We start from the raw sequence: 18330 nt of genomic DNA, 5'->3' as shown, positions 1-18330 counted from the left end.
AAGATGCCATGCTATGAAGCTCATTTCACTGACACAACTTTCTAAGTCACCAAAATTGCTAATTCGTGTTGCTGTATGTATATTTTTGACCCAGCAGATTTGATCACTTTTTCTGTTAACCCATAATAAAGTCATAAAAGAACCAAACTTCATGAATGTTTTTTTGTGACAAAGAAGTATCTGTTCCAATCACTATCAGAGAAAAATCAGAGTTGTAGAAATAACTGGAAACTCAAGAGAGCCTTGACATTATGTTCTTCACAAGTGTATGTAAACTTTTGACATACCTGTCAACCTCTGCCGATAACTGCCCTTATAAATGATTATGATTCCCCTTACAACCCCCAAAAAACCTTACAAACACCGTACGAGTCGTACAGTGTTTGTAAGGTTTTTTTGGGGTTTGTAAGGGGAATCATAATCATTTATAAGGGCAGTTATCGGCAGAGGTTGCTAAGTATGTTTTGACCACAACTGTATATTTATACAGTGCTGTGAATAGGTATTTGGCCCCTTCCTGATTTTATCACACACAAAGGTTTGAGATCACCAAACCAATTTTAGTATGACATAGAAACAACCCAAGGAAATAGAAAATGCAGTTTCTAAATGATGATTATATTTACCAAGGCAGAAAAAAACAGATCATACCACAGCATTTCAATCGGATTTAAATCCAGACTTTGACCTGGCTACTCTAAAATCTTAACTTTTTTTTTGTCATTCAGAGGTGAACCTGCTGGTGTGCTTCGGATCTTTCTCATGCTCCAACAGCGCTCGTGTTCTAGCGCAAGAACTGAGGGCCGGACATTCTCCTTCAAAACTTGCTGGTAGAAAGCAGAATTCCATCAATGACAGGACTTTGTCCTGGTCCTGAGGCAGAAAAGCAGCCCCAGATCATCACACTGCCACCACCAAGCTTAACTGTTGGTATCGTGTTCTTTTGATGGAATGCCGTGCCATTTTTTCCACAAATGTAAAGGGCCGTACACCTTCCAATAAGTTCAACTTTTGACTCATCAGTCCAGAGAATGTTCTTCCAAAAGTGTGGAGGATCATCAAGATGTTTTTTGGCAAACGTAAGACGAGACTTTATATTCTTTTTGGAAAGCAATGGTTTTTGCCCTAGAGCTCTGCCATATATACCAGCTTTGGCCAGTGTTTTTCTTTTAGTAGTCATGCATATTGACCTTCACTGAGACCAGCGAGGCCTGCAGTTCTTTTGTGACCTCCAGGATGAGTCTTCGTCGCACTCTGAGTAATTTAGCTGTTCCCAGTTCTCTCCATTTGTGGATAATGACTGACAGTCGTTTGCTAGAGCCCCAAAGCCTTGGGAATGTCTTTATAACCTTTTCCAGACTGATAGATGTCCATCCCTTTTTTTCGCATGTCTTCTTGAATTTCTTTGGATCGTGGCATGATGCTCTGATCTTGTAGCCTACTTCACTTTGTCTGACACATTTTATTAAGTGTTTTCTTAATTCAACCCATGTGGTGGTAATCAGGTGTGGGTGTGGCCTGTGAAATTGAACTCAGCTTTCCTACATTTGTGATTAGTCCCAGGTATCTTGTGATTTAACAAAGGGGGGCAATTACTTTTTCATGGAGGGCCAGAAAAGTTTGTATTTTTTTCTCACAAGGGTCGTGGGGGGTGCTGGAGTCTATCCCAGCTGACATGGGAAGGCGGGGAACACCTGAATCGGCCAGCCGATCGCAGGGCACAAGGAGACGGACAATCATTCACACTCACACTCATACCTAGGGGGAATTTAGAGTGTCCAATCAGCCTATAATGCACTCAGCCGCCGGCACACGCCATTAACAGTATGATACGTTTTAAAAAGAACTAAAACATATTTCATTCTTATCTCACCTGATAATCTCTGAAGAAGCAAACTCTACTTTGTCATTTAAATTCATGCCAGCGGTCATCCCACCTCCTATTGAAGCCTGCTGCATTGCAGGATCAATATCAGTTCTTCGGCCACCTTCTGATGGTGAAGGAGGTATGGGGGGTGAGGCGACAGGGGATAGATGCAAAGTGAGGTAAGGTGAGAGGGCTGTTGACTCTGCGTTTTGGGAGGCAAGCAGAGCTGACACAGCCTCTGAACTTTCTTGATGAACGGTGGCCTGGGCATCATCTGTGACATCAATCACGCCACTGCCATGGAGATCGGACAAGGAGGGCGTCTCACATCGCGATGAGGCTATAAAAAAAAGATTAAAAGTGATCAATAGCTAATGATCATTGTGTAACTGACAGTATGAATGTAATTTACCTTTCACAGCGTTCTTGTTACTTTCCTTTATGTTAGCTTGGATAGTGTCAGAAATCAGAGGCATCTGTTGCCGTTGAGATTGGGTTATCTGCGTCACTGCCACCAATTCCTCCTCCTCCTTGGTGATTATTCTTCTTGTTTCCTTAACAGCTTTTTTGATGTCCTCTGTAGCTTGAAGCTCCGACCACAGGGAGACGCAACCGATTTGGGATGAGGAATTGTTCATTTTGGTGGCCTCGATGAGTGTCTGTTCCTCATCCTCTACTTTCAAAACATTTGACTTTACATCACTACTCCGAGTCTTTAATTCATTCTCAGAGTTTGGCTCTGAGGAGGAGGATGAAGAGGATGACGATGAGGATGAAAAAGAGGAACATGACGAATGGGGCATCCTCTTGTGTGTGTTTTCAGAGTCACTGCTCTCTGAGAAGTCAGATGTCATGTCTGTCTTCAGTCTCTTAAGACTTGCGTTATCATCATCCTCACGCTTCCTACGTTTGTTTATTGCCTGTTGGGCCTTTGACTTAGAGTCTGCAAAATAAGAAAAAAAGTTTCAGAATAATTTCATACCACTGAGCGGAGGTGGATTTTAGTTCCTCGAGGGCCATTTATTTTGTTCCAAACGATTCAACACAGACACTTTAACCAAGTCAATTTCTGCTGAAAGAAAAAGCATCTGACTGCAATCCACTGATTGATTGTACGTATATCTAACATACAAGATTGGTGGAAAAGTTTCCACTTATGGTTTGGAACGAAAACCTGCACCCACTGCGGCGCTTTGTGGAATTATTTGCCCACCCCTGGCATAGTAGAAGTGTTGAGTTACACCGGATTTTTTGTGTGCCTGATCTAACTTTAGAGTGACAAACATAAAAAAAGTACAAACAAACGAATAAGCGATTGTCAAAATGAATTGGAAGTTGACATTTCAAGGTTGGAACGGTGCATGTCCTGTCCAATGCATCAAAAAAGTGGACGGAGAAAAAAAACAATATTATTTGTTAGGAGCTTTAAATATAATAATTATCTCATCTAATTTTCTGAACCGCTTCATCCTCATTAGGATCGTGGGGGTGCTGGAGCCTATCCCAGCTGACTTCGGGCCAGAGGCAGGTGACACCCTGAATGGGTGGCCAGCCAATCGCAGCGCACAAGGAGACAAACAACCATGCAAACTCACACCCATACCTAGGTGCAATTTAGAGTGTCCAATCAGCCTACATACCTGTCAACCTCTGCCGATAACTGCCCTTATAAATGATTATGATTCCCCTTACAAACCCCCAAAAAACCTTACAAACACCGTACGAGTCGTACGGTGTTTGTAAGGTTTTTTGGGGTTTTTTAAGGGGAATCATAATCATTTATAAGGGCAGTTATCGGCAGAGGTTGACAGGTATGAGCCTACCATGTGTTTTTGGAATGTGCGAGGAAACCGGAGTACCCGAAGGAAACCCACGCAGGGAGAACATGCAAACTCCACACAGGTGGACGTGACCTGGATTTGAACCCAGGACCCCAGAGCTGTGAGGCTGACGCGCTAACCACTCGCCCCACCGGGCCGCATATAATAATTATGTAGAAAAAAACACAAACAAACAGAAAACAGGAAGAGCAATTCAAACCTAGCAGTGTTTTGAGGAAGGGATGTGTGCAAGTTGTTTTTTTATTATCTTTTTTTCTAATAAGAGCTAAGCGTCCACGATACTCAGAAGGTGCTTGAGATTTGAGATTTATGGAATGAGAGAAAATGTGCCAGTCGGGAGTGTATTACCAGCCTGCGATTGTGCAAGTAAGGCTGACAATTGAACACGTCGGTGTTTTCTTGGGTGCCATTAACTGTTCATTCTAACTATTAGTTCTTTGATAGACTATATCTTGCATGCAGAGTAGAAGAAGCTACTATATGTCTTATCTTTTCACTCTTGGAGAACGTCTTCTGAATTTGCTGAGTTTAAATGAGGATTCATTCATTCATTCATTCATTTTCTGAACCGCTTTATCCTCACTACGGTCGTGGGGGGTACTGGAGCCTATCCCAGCTGAGGTCGAGCCAGAGGCAGGGGACGCCCTGTATCAGTTGCCCGCCGATCGCAGGGCAAAAATGAGGATTTGTTTGATGAATATTTTTGGGTGCCTTTTCAGATAAACATGCATCGCACATGTGCTTTTGTTAGACATTTCAGAATAGACTTTCATATTTTGCAAGTAACGGTCCGCCCTGTATAATTTCTGATCAAATGTTTCTACATGTTTAAGGCAACGTTTGCTGTACAGAACCACCAAATGTTGTTTTATTTAAGGTATCTGTGTTGGTAACTCATATATACAACATGTGATTGACAACTAGAACTATGATCATGAGGGATTATTGGGAAAATTGATCAATCAACTAGTATTTGTTTCATCTCTGAATGTAGGGTAAAAAAAATACTATTTAATTTGGTTATTCCTTTTGATGTGCCAACAGTGACTTTAGAGGAGCAAAAAAAGTAGTCAAAGCCTTACCTTTGTTGGCAGGTTCTTCTCTCCTGTCCTCCTCTGCAATGCTGCTATCTGATCCTTTTCTCCGGGATGAACGAGAATTGCGGTGTTCTTTCTGTTCCCGCACACTGCCTGAGGGAGAATGGTGCGATTGGCTGGATATTTGCTGGCTTTGCAGTGATTGACTTTGCTGTTGGGAGGCCAGTGTCCCTTGTGAACCCTTTGGGCTGGGTCCCGATGATAACATGATTGGACGGGGGCTGTTAGCTTGGGCTCGTGTATAATGACTCTGTAGCGATGAAAAAATAGGAAACATCCTTTATTAAAAAACGCAGGACTCAGACATAATAGTACCACTAATATATCACTTAAGAAATTAATTTATTAGAAACATTAAATCTAAATAGTGGAAAGATTCATATTGGCCATGATAAGGGTATTAAATTGTGCTTGTTTAGCACATATCGCTACATCTGAAACAGAAACTAGCAAATATCTCTGCATCTATCTATCTGATAAGTGATACTGAACTACAAAAGCCCACTTAGGTTTATGTGCTTTTGGTGTTTGGTATTGGTTTAGTCTTGACTGTTTGACCGGGGAGACAGCTTGTCCATTGCGTTCACCTGTTGTCACCTCCCCTGTGTCTCAGGCTTTCAGTTTGCCTTCTGTGTCATCCAACTGTTCTCAATGTCTCGTTAACCCATGTCTGTGTACTTCAGTCCCCTTTGCTTGTTAATTTATTGTTGTGTCCTTGTCACTGTCACGTCAGTGAGGACTGGGGGTGAGGACTGCACCGCTTTGACTCCCTTCTGCGGGAAGGACTGGGTTGCTGCAGCTCCCTACGGCAGCGAGTGTCGGGCTGCTTCTGCCCCCTCCTGTGGCAAGAACTGCGCCATTTCGAGTACCTTCAGCAATAAGAACTGTGTTGCGTCAGCCCCCTCCAGCAGCGAGTGCCGAGCCCCTTCTCGCCTCTCTGGTGGCAAAGACTGTGCCACTTTCAATCCCTTTGGTGGTAAGGACTGCTTCACTTCAGCTCCCTCCGACAGCAAGTGCCGAGCAGCTTCAGACCCCTCCGGTGGCTAGGACTGGGACACTTCAACTCCCTTCAGTGGCAAGGACTGCGTTACTTGAGCTCTCTCCGTCGGCAGGAGCGTGAGTCGCTTCAGACCCCCTCGCTAGCGAGGACTGCGCCACTTTGACTCCGTACGGCACCGAGGGTGGCACCGGTTTAGCTCCCTCTGACAGTGAAACACTGTTGCTTCAGCTTCCTCTGACTTCCTCGTGGGCCGTCCTGGAGCCCATCAAGACTGGTCCCTGGTGAACTAAGTTCATGCCCTCAAGACTCCTTTCTTAGCCCCCATGCCTTGAGGCTTTTCTGATTTTGCTTTTGGGCGTGTGGTTTGGATTGGATAACTTTATTCATCCCTTATTTGGGAAATTTCATTGTGACAGTAGCAAGAAAAGGCATAGTTATAAGTTAGACAGTACAGTCGCAAACTGTTAGATTTATGTGCTTTTGGTATATGATATTGGTTTAGTTTTGCCTTTTCTGTGTAATGTATCCTGATTATCCATGGCGCTCACCTGTTCTCAATATCTTGTTAACCCATGTCTGTGTATTTAAGTGCTCTTTGTTTATTCAGTTCTTGCTGCATCCTGGTCATTGTCACATCAGTGTTAGGTGTGCGTTCCAGGTATGTATGGCTTTCGGTTCATTTTTGTCTCTGTACTTAAACCCCGTTGGGTATACCACTGTTCCTGGCATCTCTGTTTCCCTGCGTTTGGGTCCATCCTATTTTCACGTCTGCATGCCTTCACTATGTGACAAGCCCCTTTAGTCTGAACTCTCCACGTTTTCATAACAAGCAGTACTTTCTGAACTTTCTCTCAACAGAATAGCCAATCATTTACGAGGAGCAAGACATTTGTCAAAAAATCACTCACGATGTGTACCTTACATGGCAATAATTACCAGGGCTCGAAGTTAAACAGTTCCCGACTTCCCTGTGCAACTAAACATCACAGGTAAAGTACTAAAACATACAACATTCCTGGTCGACAAGCTTATGGAAATGGGTGATATATAATCCAGGGCTTGGGAACCTCTGGTTCGCAAGCCATCTATGTCTACTTTGATGGCTGCAAAATGGCTCTTCACTAACCTGTAAGCTAAAATGTGGAACCCGCAAGTAAGAGTGTTGAGTCCTGAATGCACCAATAGGAATATCACATTTCCACCTCACTGTGGCACCAACACTACCAGGTAGTGTTGGTGCCACAGTGGTGTGGAAAACAATAGGTGATATCGAGACTAACGGGCACCACAATATTCCACAATAGTATCAATGAGAATATGCATGCGCAAAGGAGTCTAACTAAAAAACAACGTTTAAAGCAGCACTAGCGGCATGGTCGGTGCCACAGTGGTGTACCAATACAACACTCTTTTTGGTGGGGCGCTACAGGTACTACAGGTAGTACCACTGAAATTTTTAGTTTCACTTTATCCGCTAGTTTGTTTTTTGAGTCATCCGTGCACACAAAAGAACACATTTGGCATCATGTGAGATAATATCATTATTCCCATGGAGCTGGTGCATGCCACTGGAATCCAAAGCTGTCAACATTGCGCTGCAACAGCGGTCTGGGTTTAGGGATTTGTTGGAATAATGATTCAAACCTTTTAAATCATTATTAGTAATATTTAATTAAAAAAGGAAAAACATCCTTCAACATAGCTGCTTACAACTTCGAAGGAGATGCCTTGTGACGTCGTCTCAGTCCACAATGCATTCTGAATTGCAGTAACTGAATCATTGTATTTAATCGCGACATTCGAAAAACATGTTTATGTAATCAGTACAATAACACCCTCGCTGGTTTAGAAAAACAACAGTCTGAGAAATGAAATGGTGTGAGAACCCCCAAAACAATGGTGTGAGGAATTGCATAATATTTTCATTATAAGGTAAACAAAGTAGTATTATAATGTAAACAAAGCATTCTAAAGTAAACCAAGCAGGATTATAATGTAAACAAAGCATTCTTAAGTAAACCAAGCAGGATTATAATGTAAACAAAGCAGTATTATAATGTAAGCAAAGCCGTATTTTCAAATCTGCTGCTGGAGTCTCGTCATAACAGTCTCATTGGGTCCTGCCGGGAGAAGTGTCCGTAACACTGTGTCCTCTTTTCTTTGGGCCTTGAGGAGTCGAATGTGGAGGAAAAAGTCCATGTTCCCATGACTTGATTTATAGCCTTACTACTTATTGAAAAATGCTTACAACACATATAGAATATTCCATAATAATTCTAACAGGATTGTTTACAGAAACACTTTTGCTTCTTCTGTGTGGAGAGAAAATAGCTCCTCCATATATTTGGTATACTGGTATACAGCACTAGCGGCATTGTCGATGCCACAGTGGTGTACCAATACAACACTCTTTTTGGTGGGGCGCTACAGGTACTACCTGTAGTACCTGTAGCGCCCCAGTACATAGTCAGGGGGAGCCGCCACTGCTTTTTTGACAAGCAAAAACAGAAAAATCAGGTACTACCTGTAGTACCTGTAGCGCCCCACCAAAAAGAGTGTTGTATTGGTACACCACTGTGGCATCGACAATGCCGCTAGTGCTGCTTTAAACGTTGTTTTTTAGTTAGACTCCTTTGCGCATGCATATTCTCATTGATACTATTGTGGAATATTGTGGTGCCCGTTAGTCTCGATATCACCTATTGTGGAATTACCAGGTGGCCGTTAGTCGCAGATAGCATCATGTGTTTATGAGCCAGGGTCGGGCTGACCTTCCAAGAAAGATATCAGACATTGCCAAAACGATGACGAAGGAGAGAAGATGTCCTCCATGTTCCCTCCCCAAAAGACGCCAAGTTGTACAATAAAGTAGCCCTTGCCTCCTGCCTGGAACCGAAGTGCATTGTGCATTTTGTTCAACTCCAATAATACTCGATTAGCTAAAGCGCAACATTGTTGTCGAAAGAATTCAGAAACTTATTGTACTTTAAAGTGTTGATATTACAAAAAATGCACACATTTACTTGGAATTTTGTCTTTTATGTTCATTAACAGCCATACCGGGGCTCAGAGTCTTAAGCTTACAAGTAGTGCTGACCAAAGAAAGCAAAACTGGACACACCCATTAATTCAAGTATTTGGGTATTTTCTCCACTTTGTGATACATTTCAATTCAGTACATAGTCAGGGGGAGCCACCACTGCTTTTTTGACAAGCAAAAACAGAAAAATCAGGGGCAACTTGCTCTGATTATCCCGTCGTCATTGCGGTGCTCTGCACTGTGTAGCAAATTTAAGCAAATTAGCATGCTGAAATGTTGAAATGACAACGATCAATGAGACCTGCGATTCAGAGTAATTTATGTTCATAAACGCACGAGCCACTAACAACAGTTCAGTGGCTTTGGGCCATCCGGCCAGCCATTCAGCAGCGGCGATACCTTGGTTTTTGCCGTAGCAAGTCATTTGGGGGCGCAGAAGGAACACAGTTATGGGCGCCTCCACAATCACAATAAACTCTGCTCCTGGCAAAAGCATCATTATGCTATATGCTAACAAGGCATGACGTTCAAAGAAGTCATTATTACAATGTGGTGGGAGTATTTTGTTACAGCTAAATCTAGAAACAGCAGCTAGTTAATCTGGAAGTCAGTTGATTGCATCAATCTGTGGAGACTGATTGTTTTTTTTTATCTCAACGTAATTAATTGCTTAAATTAATTCTGACTTTGCCTCACGATGGTCCAGTTGTCTTCCACATGAATTTGTAGCGTGCAGTATGGGTTTGATTCCCACTTGGTGGCGGTGTGATTGTGAGCATGAGTGGCTGTCCCTTTCATTCTGCCCTGTGATTGCCTGCCAACCAATTCAAGCTTCTGTGGATAAGCATTAAGGAAGATGAATGAATAAATTAATTTTAGACTTATTGTTTCCCGTAGGTTACAAGTTAGCGAGAAGGCATCTGTGTTCTTTGGTTGTTCTTTTTATATCTGGGCTGATGAGACATTTAGAGGTGTGAGCTGGGCCGCCATGGGTCATTTTGAATTTGTTTCGACAACACCACAGTAACACTCCACTGATCTCTGTTAATCAAATCAGACTACTGGATGATTCAATAAAATGGCAACAGAATCAAACTTGATCAAACCCTGACATTAAGTGGGAAGGCAGGAAAAAAATGCAATAATCTGTGATAATAGTTTAAATCCTGAATGAAGTAAAAGAGCATGCTTGTTAATGAAGGTACATTCAAATTGTTTGGGATGATTGAAGGCAAGATACCTGAGAGCAGCCAGTTGTTCCGCTGGGCCTCCCTCCCACCATCTTTGACATGTAAACAAAGTAGAAATACAGAGTGAAATCGAGAAAAAGATAACATGGGACAAGGACACATTTGTTAAGTAAGAAAAATAAGGTCATACCTCTACTTACGAATGCCTCTAGGTACGAAAGTTTCAGGTTCCGAAAATTTCTATATGCAAATGAGTGACTCGAGATACGAAAAAGATCCACGTTACGAAATCCCCCCAAAAGTAAATGCATTTCCTTATCCAATATTTTATTTTGAATTCACCTTACTAAGCGATTAAAAACTGTACAAATGCAACGTGGCACATATTTCCACGCACACACACAGCGAACACATAAAAGTCTAAAATGAACTACAAAGTGGACCGGTTTCGGCCCTGATAGAATGGGATCTTGCGGACAAACACGGGCATTACATCTATAATGGCCGTGGAGGGAGATATTTCAGCAGCGCAGGGCACATTTTCATATGCTTTATTTATTTTAAGACATTGATAAATAATTTCCTTATAATTATCTCTCATTTCTGTGTGTTTCCTCACATCTTTCATACAACATTGGGACACTTTGACCAATTTTAAAGGGTCTCTTTGGTAGTTTTGTGAGGACAGTGGAACGAACTAGAGAATTTACATATAAAGTACACCTCTACTTACGAAATTTTCAAGTTATGAAAAAATCTTGGAACCAATTAATTTTGTAAGTAGAGGTACGCCTGTATATAAGTGACTTGCAAGATGTTCAACAGAAAAGAAATGTCAGGCAAGATGCCATTTGTGATTGTGAAGTTCTGTCAGAGTAAGAGAATATTGAATTCTGGGCAATACAAGAATTAAACAGTACATTTCTGGTGAGAACCTACAACAGTAGATTAAATTAGGTTTAGTGTTTTAACTGTGATAAAAGGGTTGTGTTAGACCACTTGAGAATGAATCTACGTATAAACAGTCAAATGCCTAATTGTGGAATAGTGTAAAAATTTTATTCATTCCATTCTCGGGAAATTCACTTTGTTGCAGTAGCATGAAGGTAAAAAGACGGACAAGAAAATACATTTTAGACTTAAATACGATAAATAAACATATAGAAATAGAAGATATACAAATGAGATTTATTTCCAATGTTCATATCACAAAGACTTAAATGAAAGTGTGTATATATCAGTACAGTTACAATAAAAGGTCAATAAAGTCTTTGGAATTGTGAGGAACCTTGGTTTCCAATATCATGTTGTGACCTCGCTTGCTATGCAAAACGCTTCTTGTTCATCGAGGTAATTTTCACATTGAAGTAATTGAAAATGCAATTGCTCCCAGAACATCATTAAATCTATCCTAATTTAGACGGCTGTCATTAAGACAAATTGTCCGTAGCCCGGAGTATCACACTAAAATCATGTCTGTGCCTGAGTCAGAAGCCAGAACAATGGCATACGAGAACCATTTAATGCAACGGTGCTCAATACGTCGCTCGCGAGCTACCCGTCAATTGCTAAGATATTATTTGTAGATCGCATGACAGTAAGATTTGATCCATGGATTGGACTTGCAATAAAATTTTATAGTGGGCTTGAGGTGGGAAACACCGCCATTGCGAGTCCAAGCACGATTACTAGCTGCCTACACTATTTTGGGTCCTGCTGGCATCAGGTATATCATCAGCATACATGACTGCTGAGGTTTGTCAGGGGCCCGGAAAAAGGGGTAGAACCCGCAAAGTTCGTTACTTTAAAAGTAGATATTTGAGCACCCTTACTTTAATGTGTCTAACCTGTGCTGAAGAAACATTGAGAATTGAGAATCCTTTTGTTGTACAAATCTGTTTACATTCGCTGTGCACCTCTGCCACATCGAAAGGCGACAGCATTTTTGGAAAACTATCGACGAATGGGTAAGAATTGCATAAAAAGTGCTAGAATTCATAGCCAAAGTAGAGCTTGGCGATATGAAGAAAATGGTTATTACGATTAAAAAAAATATCGAAAGGTTTTATTATTGTCGACAAATTATTTCACGATAATTATTATTATTTTATCGCCCAGCTCTAGCCTAGAGTTTAGGGAGTTTTTTAGAAATCGTTGTGAGCTATTTTGAGGAGAATGAACATATCTGCTATGGCAAATTAAACAACATTGACATCAAAATAAGGCATTGTGAGCAGTTTTAAGGACGTTTTAGGTATTTGCAGCAATGCCTGGTCCCTAACTCCCGTGAATTTGAAGGGGCGAGTGTATATATGTATATATGTGTGTGTGTATATATGTATATGTATATATATATACATGTGTGTGTGTGTATATATGTATATGTATATATATATATTTATATATATGTATGTGTGTGTATATATATGCATATATATATGTATATATGTGTATATATATGTATGTGTATATATATATATATATGTACTATATATATACGTATATATACGTGGGTGCAAGGATATCAGTTTGACAATTGTAATTTTCTCAAAAACGACAGAAGGAAAAGGAGAAGGCATTTCCAGATTGAACAGGTACAGTAATTATTGCGTTGGGATATTTTTTGCTCACTTCATTATACCTGCATTGAGGTCTAGCAATGGCTGTGCTTTGTGTTTAACTATTGTTTTCTCCGTTGTCAGAGGTCTAGAAAAAGAAAAATTATTGTGCACGTTTTCAATTTTAGCAGGTCTAGGACATAAAGGTGTACAGTAATACCTCGACCTACGAGTGTCCCAACATACGAGAAATTTGAGATACGGGAAAAATTCCGAGCAAATTTTTGCCCTAAGACACGAGACAAATTTGAGATACGAGCATACGAGACGGTTCCCGATGCCGCCGCCAGGTAGCTGCTTATGAGAACAGCATCGCTCTGTCTTTCTCGCCGGTCTCCGTTGCGCAAAGATAACTACAAACACCGGTCGTACAGTTAGCATTTTTACGTGTTTTTTTGCATTAATCAGTGCAGAATTAAGTGAAAAAATAATGGGTCCAAAGCAAGCCGGTGCAATGAAGGTGAGAAGAAACAGCGTATGATGACAATCGATATTAAGCATGAAATTATATTAAAGAATGAGTGATGTATACGTGACTGAGCTGGCTCCTATTTTTAAGGGTGTGTATAGTAATATAAGTTGATTTAAGTTAAATTTTAAGTTTCTGTTAAAGTGTAGCAAACCGAAGGTGTTGCCGTCAAGTTTCACTCCTCCACCGCACACACCAGCATTAGCCGCTACCGTCTGTCTTGAAGGTAAGAACTCCATACAGTACTGTACATAATAATGTCACATTTTATTGCGCGCTGTCCAAAACGTGACTCAAAACCGAATGTCCATAGGAAAAAAATAAATTTCCAGGCGGGAGGGCATGGTGGGGCCTCGAAACATAGTCGTTCGGTACGGCCTGTGACGAAGCGGTAGGCTGGCCAGTCTGGCGGTCATCCGGTTCCGGCCCGTGGGGGAAGCGGCAGGCTGGCCAGTCTGGCATTCGTCCGGTCCGCCCCGTGAGGAAGCGGCAGGCTGGTCAGTCCGGAGGTCGTCTGGTCCAGCCCGTGACGAGGTGTTGGGCTGGGAGGTCCGTCGGTCATCCGGTCCAGCCTGTGAGGAGGCGTCGGGTTGGCCGGTCCGGCGGTCGACTGGTCCGGCCCTTGAGGAGGCGTTGGGCTCGCCGGTCCGGCGGTCGACCGGTCCGGCCCTTGAGGAGGTGTCGGGCTCGCCGGTCCGGCCCTTAAGGAGACGTCAGGCTGGCTGCTCTGGCCCTTAAGGAGACGTCAGGCTGGCTGCTCCGGCCCTTAAGGAGGCATCAGGCTGGCTGTTCTGGCCCTTAAAGGAGGCGTCGGGCTGGCTGCTCTGGCCCTTAAGGAGGCGTCGGGCTGGCTGCTCTGGCCCTTAAGGAGGCGTCGGGCTGGCCGGACCAGCAGTGGTCTGGTCTGTCCGGCCTGTGGAGAGTCGTTGGGCTGGCCGGTCTGGCAGGCGCCCGGTCCGGCCTATGAGGAAGCAGCGAGCTGGTCCGCCAGGGGGTCATCCCGGCCGGCCGGCGAAGAAGCGGCGAGCTGGTCCGTCAGGAGATCGTCCAAGCAGTCCCGCTAGGCGGTAGCAGTGCGTCTTGCCCTGGACAGTTCGTGGAGAGGTGACAGCGAAGTGGCGAAGCAACTCACCCAAAACAAAAGGAATTTCGCAGGATGCCTTGACCGGGAAGCCTGGAGGGTATCGCCATCAGAGTCTCCGCCAAGAGAAACTCCGCCCTCAGCCTCGTGGTATTCGGCACCGAGAGGGTCTCCGCCCTCGGCCTCGTGGTTGTCGCCGCCGACCCCCCATCCTGGTTGCTTGGTCCCAGTGAGCAGGGAGTTTGAACCGGTGCAGGTGAGCGAGAGGTAGGGAGTGGAGCTGGCGAATTTGGGGGCCCGAGCGCCAAGCCATTTTTCCTTTCTCCCTCCCCACCGTGGCGCTCGCTTCCGCCTTCGGGAGGACGGCGTAGCCTGACCATCATCCTACTCCGCGACACTGGAATGGTTTTGTCGCGCATTGACCAAAACTCCTACCTGAGCTCCCTCGCCGGCCACCACGCGGTGGGCCAATGCAGATGGCCAGACGGGAACCCAGGTAGGGTTCTGTGGGGAAAGTTTCCGGGGGAGCACCGAAATCCAGGTCGGGCGATGATGTCATTGTCCGAGTCCGAGGCTAACAGATTTACCAACCAGATCCGGACCGTCCTCATAATGCAAGGTCTGAGTCCAAATTGAGATAGCAAGGTCGATTGGCGGAGGGCGATGGACGTTGAATGTTATCTTCGGGAGAATAGGTAGGAAAGCGGGAATGGAGGTAAGGGATAATAATCTGAGGATGGGAAACTGGCAGGCTGTTGTCGGCGTGAGTGTCAACGGCTCCCCGCTAGGTCCATGACTGGTCGGATCATACTGTTACGTATCGGGTGAAACTTAGTCGGACCCAAATGCAGGGAAGCAGTTAACATTTTAATTAAGCGCAGGAATCTTCAGAAAATAACAAGGACTTCGGATCAAATAAAATCAAACCTGACATGGAAAGACCTCCGCAAACTAAACATACGGCTTTACCACTGATTTCAATAAATAAATACTTGGTGGTCCATAGTGTTAAAAAAATTCAGCATCTATCTTTCTTTTTTTAGCATCAAGCGGCATTTTGGAGGGCTTACGTTTTCGTATTGCGTCATTGTGCAAATGAAGATAACAATGACTTCAAAATAAAAGCAATGAGAGTTTAGTGCATGCGTGAGGTAAAATTAGAAATTACATTTATTTTGTAATTCCAATCAACCTTAAAACCGGTCTCAACCGACCAAAGGGCCATAGGCGGTCCAGTGGCCGTACAATGCCCAGGTCTGCCTTAGATAAATGACGCAGGACGCTTAGGAGGCATTTCAAACGGCGATTCAAAATCCTAACAATTCTGGAATACGCTCGTTGTAGTCCTGTGTGCGATGTGAAATGTAATCCAAAGAAAAGGCAAGACAACCTCCGGCTGTTTGTATCATTCGGCGCGTCGTTCTTCTAAAATGAAATTTCTCTTCTGCTTCTGCGCTGAGTGACACCCATTTAGAACGAGTGCCCTGACTTTCGCCATTTTCCATCTCCTGTCCTCCGCTCACGAGTTTCAGCGTGAATTTTGACATTTTTTATGAACATTCTTTTTTATACTTAATATAAAAAACGTGATGTACTGAAGCCGCAAAGTGGTAAAGGATCACAGTATTTCGTGACCCACACCACGCAGTGACGTGCCAAAACAGACAGACACACACAAAAACACGCAGAGATAATTGGTGGTGGTGTTAATTTGGCCCTGGTGAATTTGACTGTGTTTTAAGAGAGAGGAAAAATAAGAGAAACATTAAACGAGGCAGAGAGCCGCAGTACATACAAATATTATATGAAGCAAAGAGGCGCATTCATTTCAGCCGGGAACCGCATGCGGCTCGAGAGCCGCCTGTTCACCACCCCTGGCCTACTTAGTGTATGGGGAAAATACATACATTTCAACAACTTTTCACCAACTGAGACAGCGCCCTTTAAGTTGGTGAGCCCAATAGGCGTGAAAGTACGATATGTTTACTATTTTGTGCCTTACATATTTTGGGATTAACTATTAAACTTTAAAATATTTTTCTAAGTGTTTTCGTCGTAAAATAAAAAAAGCAGTGAATGTGGACAAGCATACTCACATGGGCTGAATTGTTATTCTGACTGGATCGCGACCTTCGTCTTGAGGTGATTCCTATATTTTCTCCTTTCAGTAGAGAGTGAACCACATCATCAAGAAAGGTCATCTGGATCATGGATGGATCCACATTCTGAGGCTCGAGCACCTAAAAATAACAATCCAAACCTAAAACGCTAGCTCAGATATTTTGTGTTTTTAATAAATTCTTGATCTCTGCTGCAAGTTGTAGGATCATAAAAATGCAACATGGTTTTAAAAAATTAATGTGTATGTACCTGGTCATTCATAACGATCATGTTTCGAGTAAAGAGGTCATGATGTGTAATGATGCCTGTGAACCACTGGGTGGCCGAGTCTTGTCTATATACACGTACACGGTAGCCATTCAATGAATAGGGACCTAAGAGAGACAAGAAATGTGATCAAATATTTTAAATAAAAAGAAAAAAATTCACAAGATAATCATATTGTGAAGCACAAAGGTTTCGATGACTACACACAGTTCACACTCACCTTGCATGAAAATTTCCTGAACTTTCTGGTCTTTAAGCCAGCCCTTCAATTCCTCGTGGAGCTGAGGATTCTCTCTTAATACTGGACTCTGACCGTCTTCCTCATCCTGAAAATGAAAAATAACATATCAGCACACACATAATGAACAGGGATCTTTATTTAAATGGTGGGGCTGTGGCGTAAACAACTTTTAGTGGGCAAAATATTTTCTCAATACGTATAGTCAATTGAAAAAAAATTCACCACCAATGTGACAGTTTATCTTAATAAACAATCCATTCAAATGCAATAAATGGCAGTTCTTAAATTAAAAACTCAAGCGATATTAAAAATAATACATTTTTTTAAATCAATGCAGAATACACCTGACTATAAGCCGTACTTCATTAACCAGCCATCCTTTGGATGGGACAATGTAATGGAGAGATGTTACACAGAAACCTATGATTAATCAAAACATCTGATGGTATAGGGCAGGGGTAGGGAACCTATGGCTCGGGAGCCATATGTGGCTCTTTTGATAGGTGCATACGGCTCTCCGCTAAAATGTGAAGTAAAATATGGTAACCGCTGTTGAGAGAGCTCAGTCCTGAATGCATCAGTAGGAGCGTTATGTGATCATTGTGGCGCCGACACTACTTCTAGTGCGGCTTTAAACATTTTTTTTCCATTAGATTCTTCTGCATGCATACTCCCATTGATTATCATTGATTAGCAACAGCGCGACAATGTTGTCAAAAGATCTCAGAGAACGTTTGTACTTTAAAAGTGGTGACATTACTACAAATAGCACACATTTTAGTGTATTTTTCCTTTTAAATTTTGAGTATGGCTCTCAAGGAATAACATTTGAAAATATGAATTGTTTATGGCTCTCTCCGTCAAAAAAGTTCCCGACCCCTGGTATAGGGGTTCATTCGCCTAACCTCAGTGCGGGCAAGCGTGGGATCGATTCCCATTCGGTGGTGGTTTATGATTAGGTGTCCAAATGGTTGTCTGACTGTGTGCCCTACTACTGACTGGTGACCAATCTAGGGTGTAGTAAGCCTTTCACTTAAAGTCCGCTGGGATAGGCTCCAGCAATTCTTGCGAGGATACACAGTACGAAAAATGAATGAAAATTGAGAAAAATGCGTTTCTGGGACATGCCCCCAAATAAGACAGAATACAGAGGTAAAAGTTAAAAAAAGTTACAAATACTCTCAGATAAACTCCCAGAAAGTAGCTTTCTCAACGTAAACTCTCTTTTCAAAACCCATGTAATTTTGTAGCAACATTTGCGACTTCAGTACATCGCAGACTTTTTATTAAGTATAAAAAAGTTTATAAAAATGTCAAAATTGACGCTGAAATCACAACCGGAAGACGAGAGATGGAAAATGGTGGATGTCAGGGCCACACTACTGCGGTGAATAGGGTGGGACTCGGCGCCAAAGAAGAAGAATGACACGCCGAAGAAGAATTTCACAGGAGAAGAATGATGACTATTCTAAAAAGCTGAGTTGGCAGCGTTTTGCCT

General features: G+C 42.8%; 1 protein-coding gene across 2 annotated transcripts in view; it reads right to left on the bottom strand.

The window, feature by feature from the left end:
• The window catches only part of jmjd1cb (jumonji domain containing 1Cb), a 141861-nt gene that overhangs the window by 59934 nt on the left and 63597 nt on the right, over positions 1-18330 (bottom strand). For both annotated transcript variants that reach the window (XM_077625939.1, XM_077625940.1), the window contains exons 4-10: positions 16812-16917; positions 16574-16698; positions 16300-16443; positions 10086-10127; positions 4791-5055; positions 2280-2810; positions 1874-2207 (exon numbers count right to left, since the gene is read on the bottom strand). In XM_077625939.1, the coding sequence (XP_077482065.1) occupies positions 1874-2207; positions 2280-2810; positions 4791-5055; positions 10086-10127; positions 16300-16443; positions 16574-16698; positions 16812-16917 (1547 nt within the window). The remainder of the gene's footprint in view (positions 1-1873; positions 2208-2279; positions 2811-4790; positions 5056-10085; positions 10128-16299; positions 16444-16573; positions 16699-16811; positions 16918-18330) is intronic.

Source organism: Stigmatopora argus, chromosome 18, assembly GCF_051989625.1.
Source record: "Stigmatopora argus isolate UIUO_Sarg chromosome 18, RoL_Sarg_1.0, whole genome shotgun sequence".
Taxonomy (NCBI): Eukaryota; Metazoa; Chordata; class Actinopteri; order Syngnathiformes; family Syngnathidae; genus Stigmatopora; species Stigmatopora argus.
Note: the sequence above shows the minus strand (reverse complement) of the source record. Positions and strands in the feature narration are given on the sequence as shown.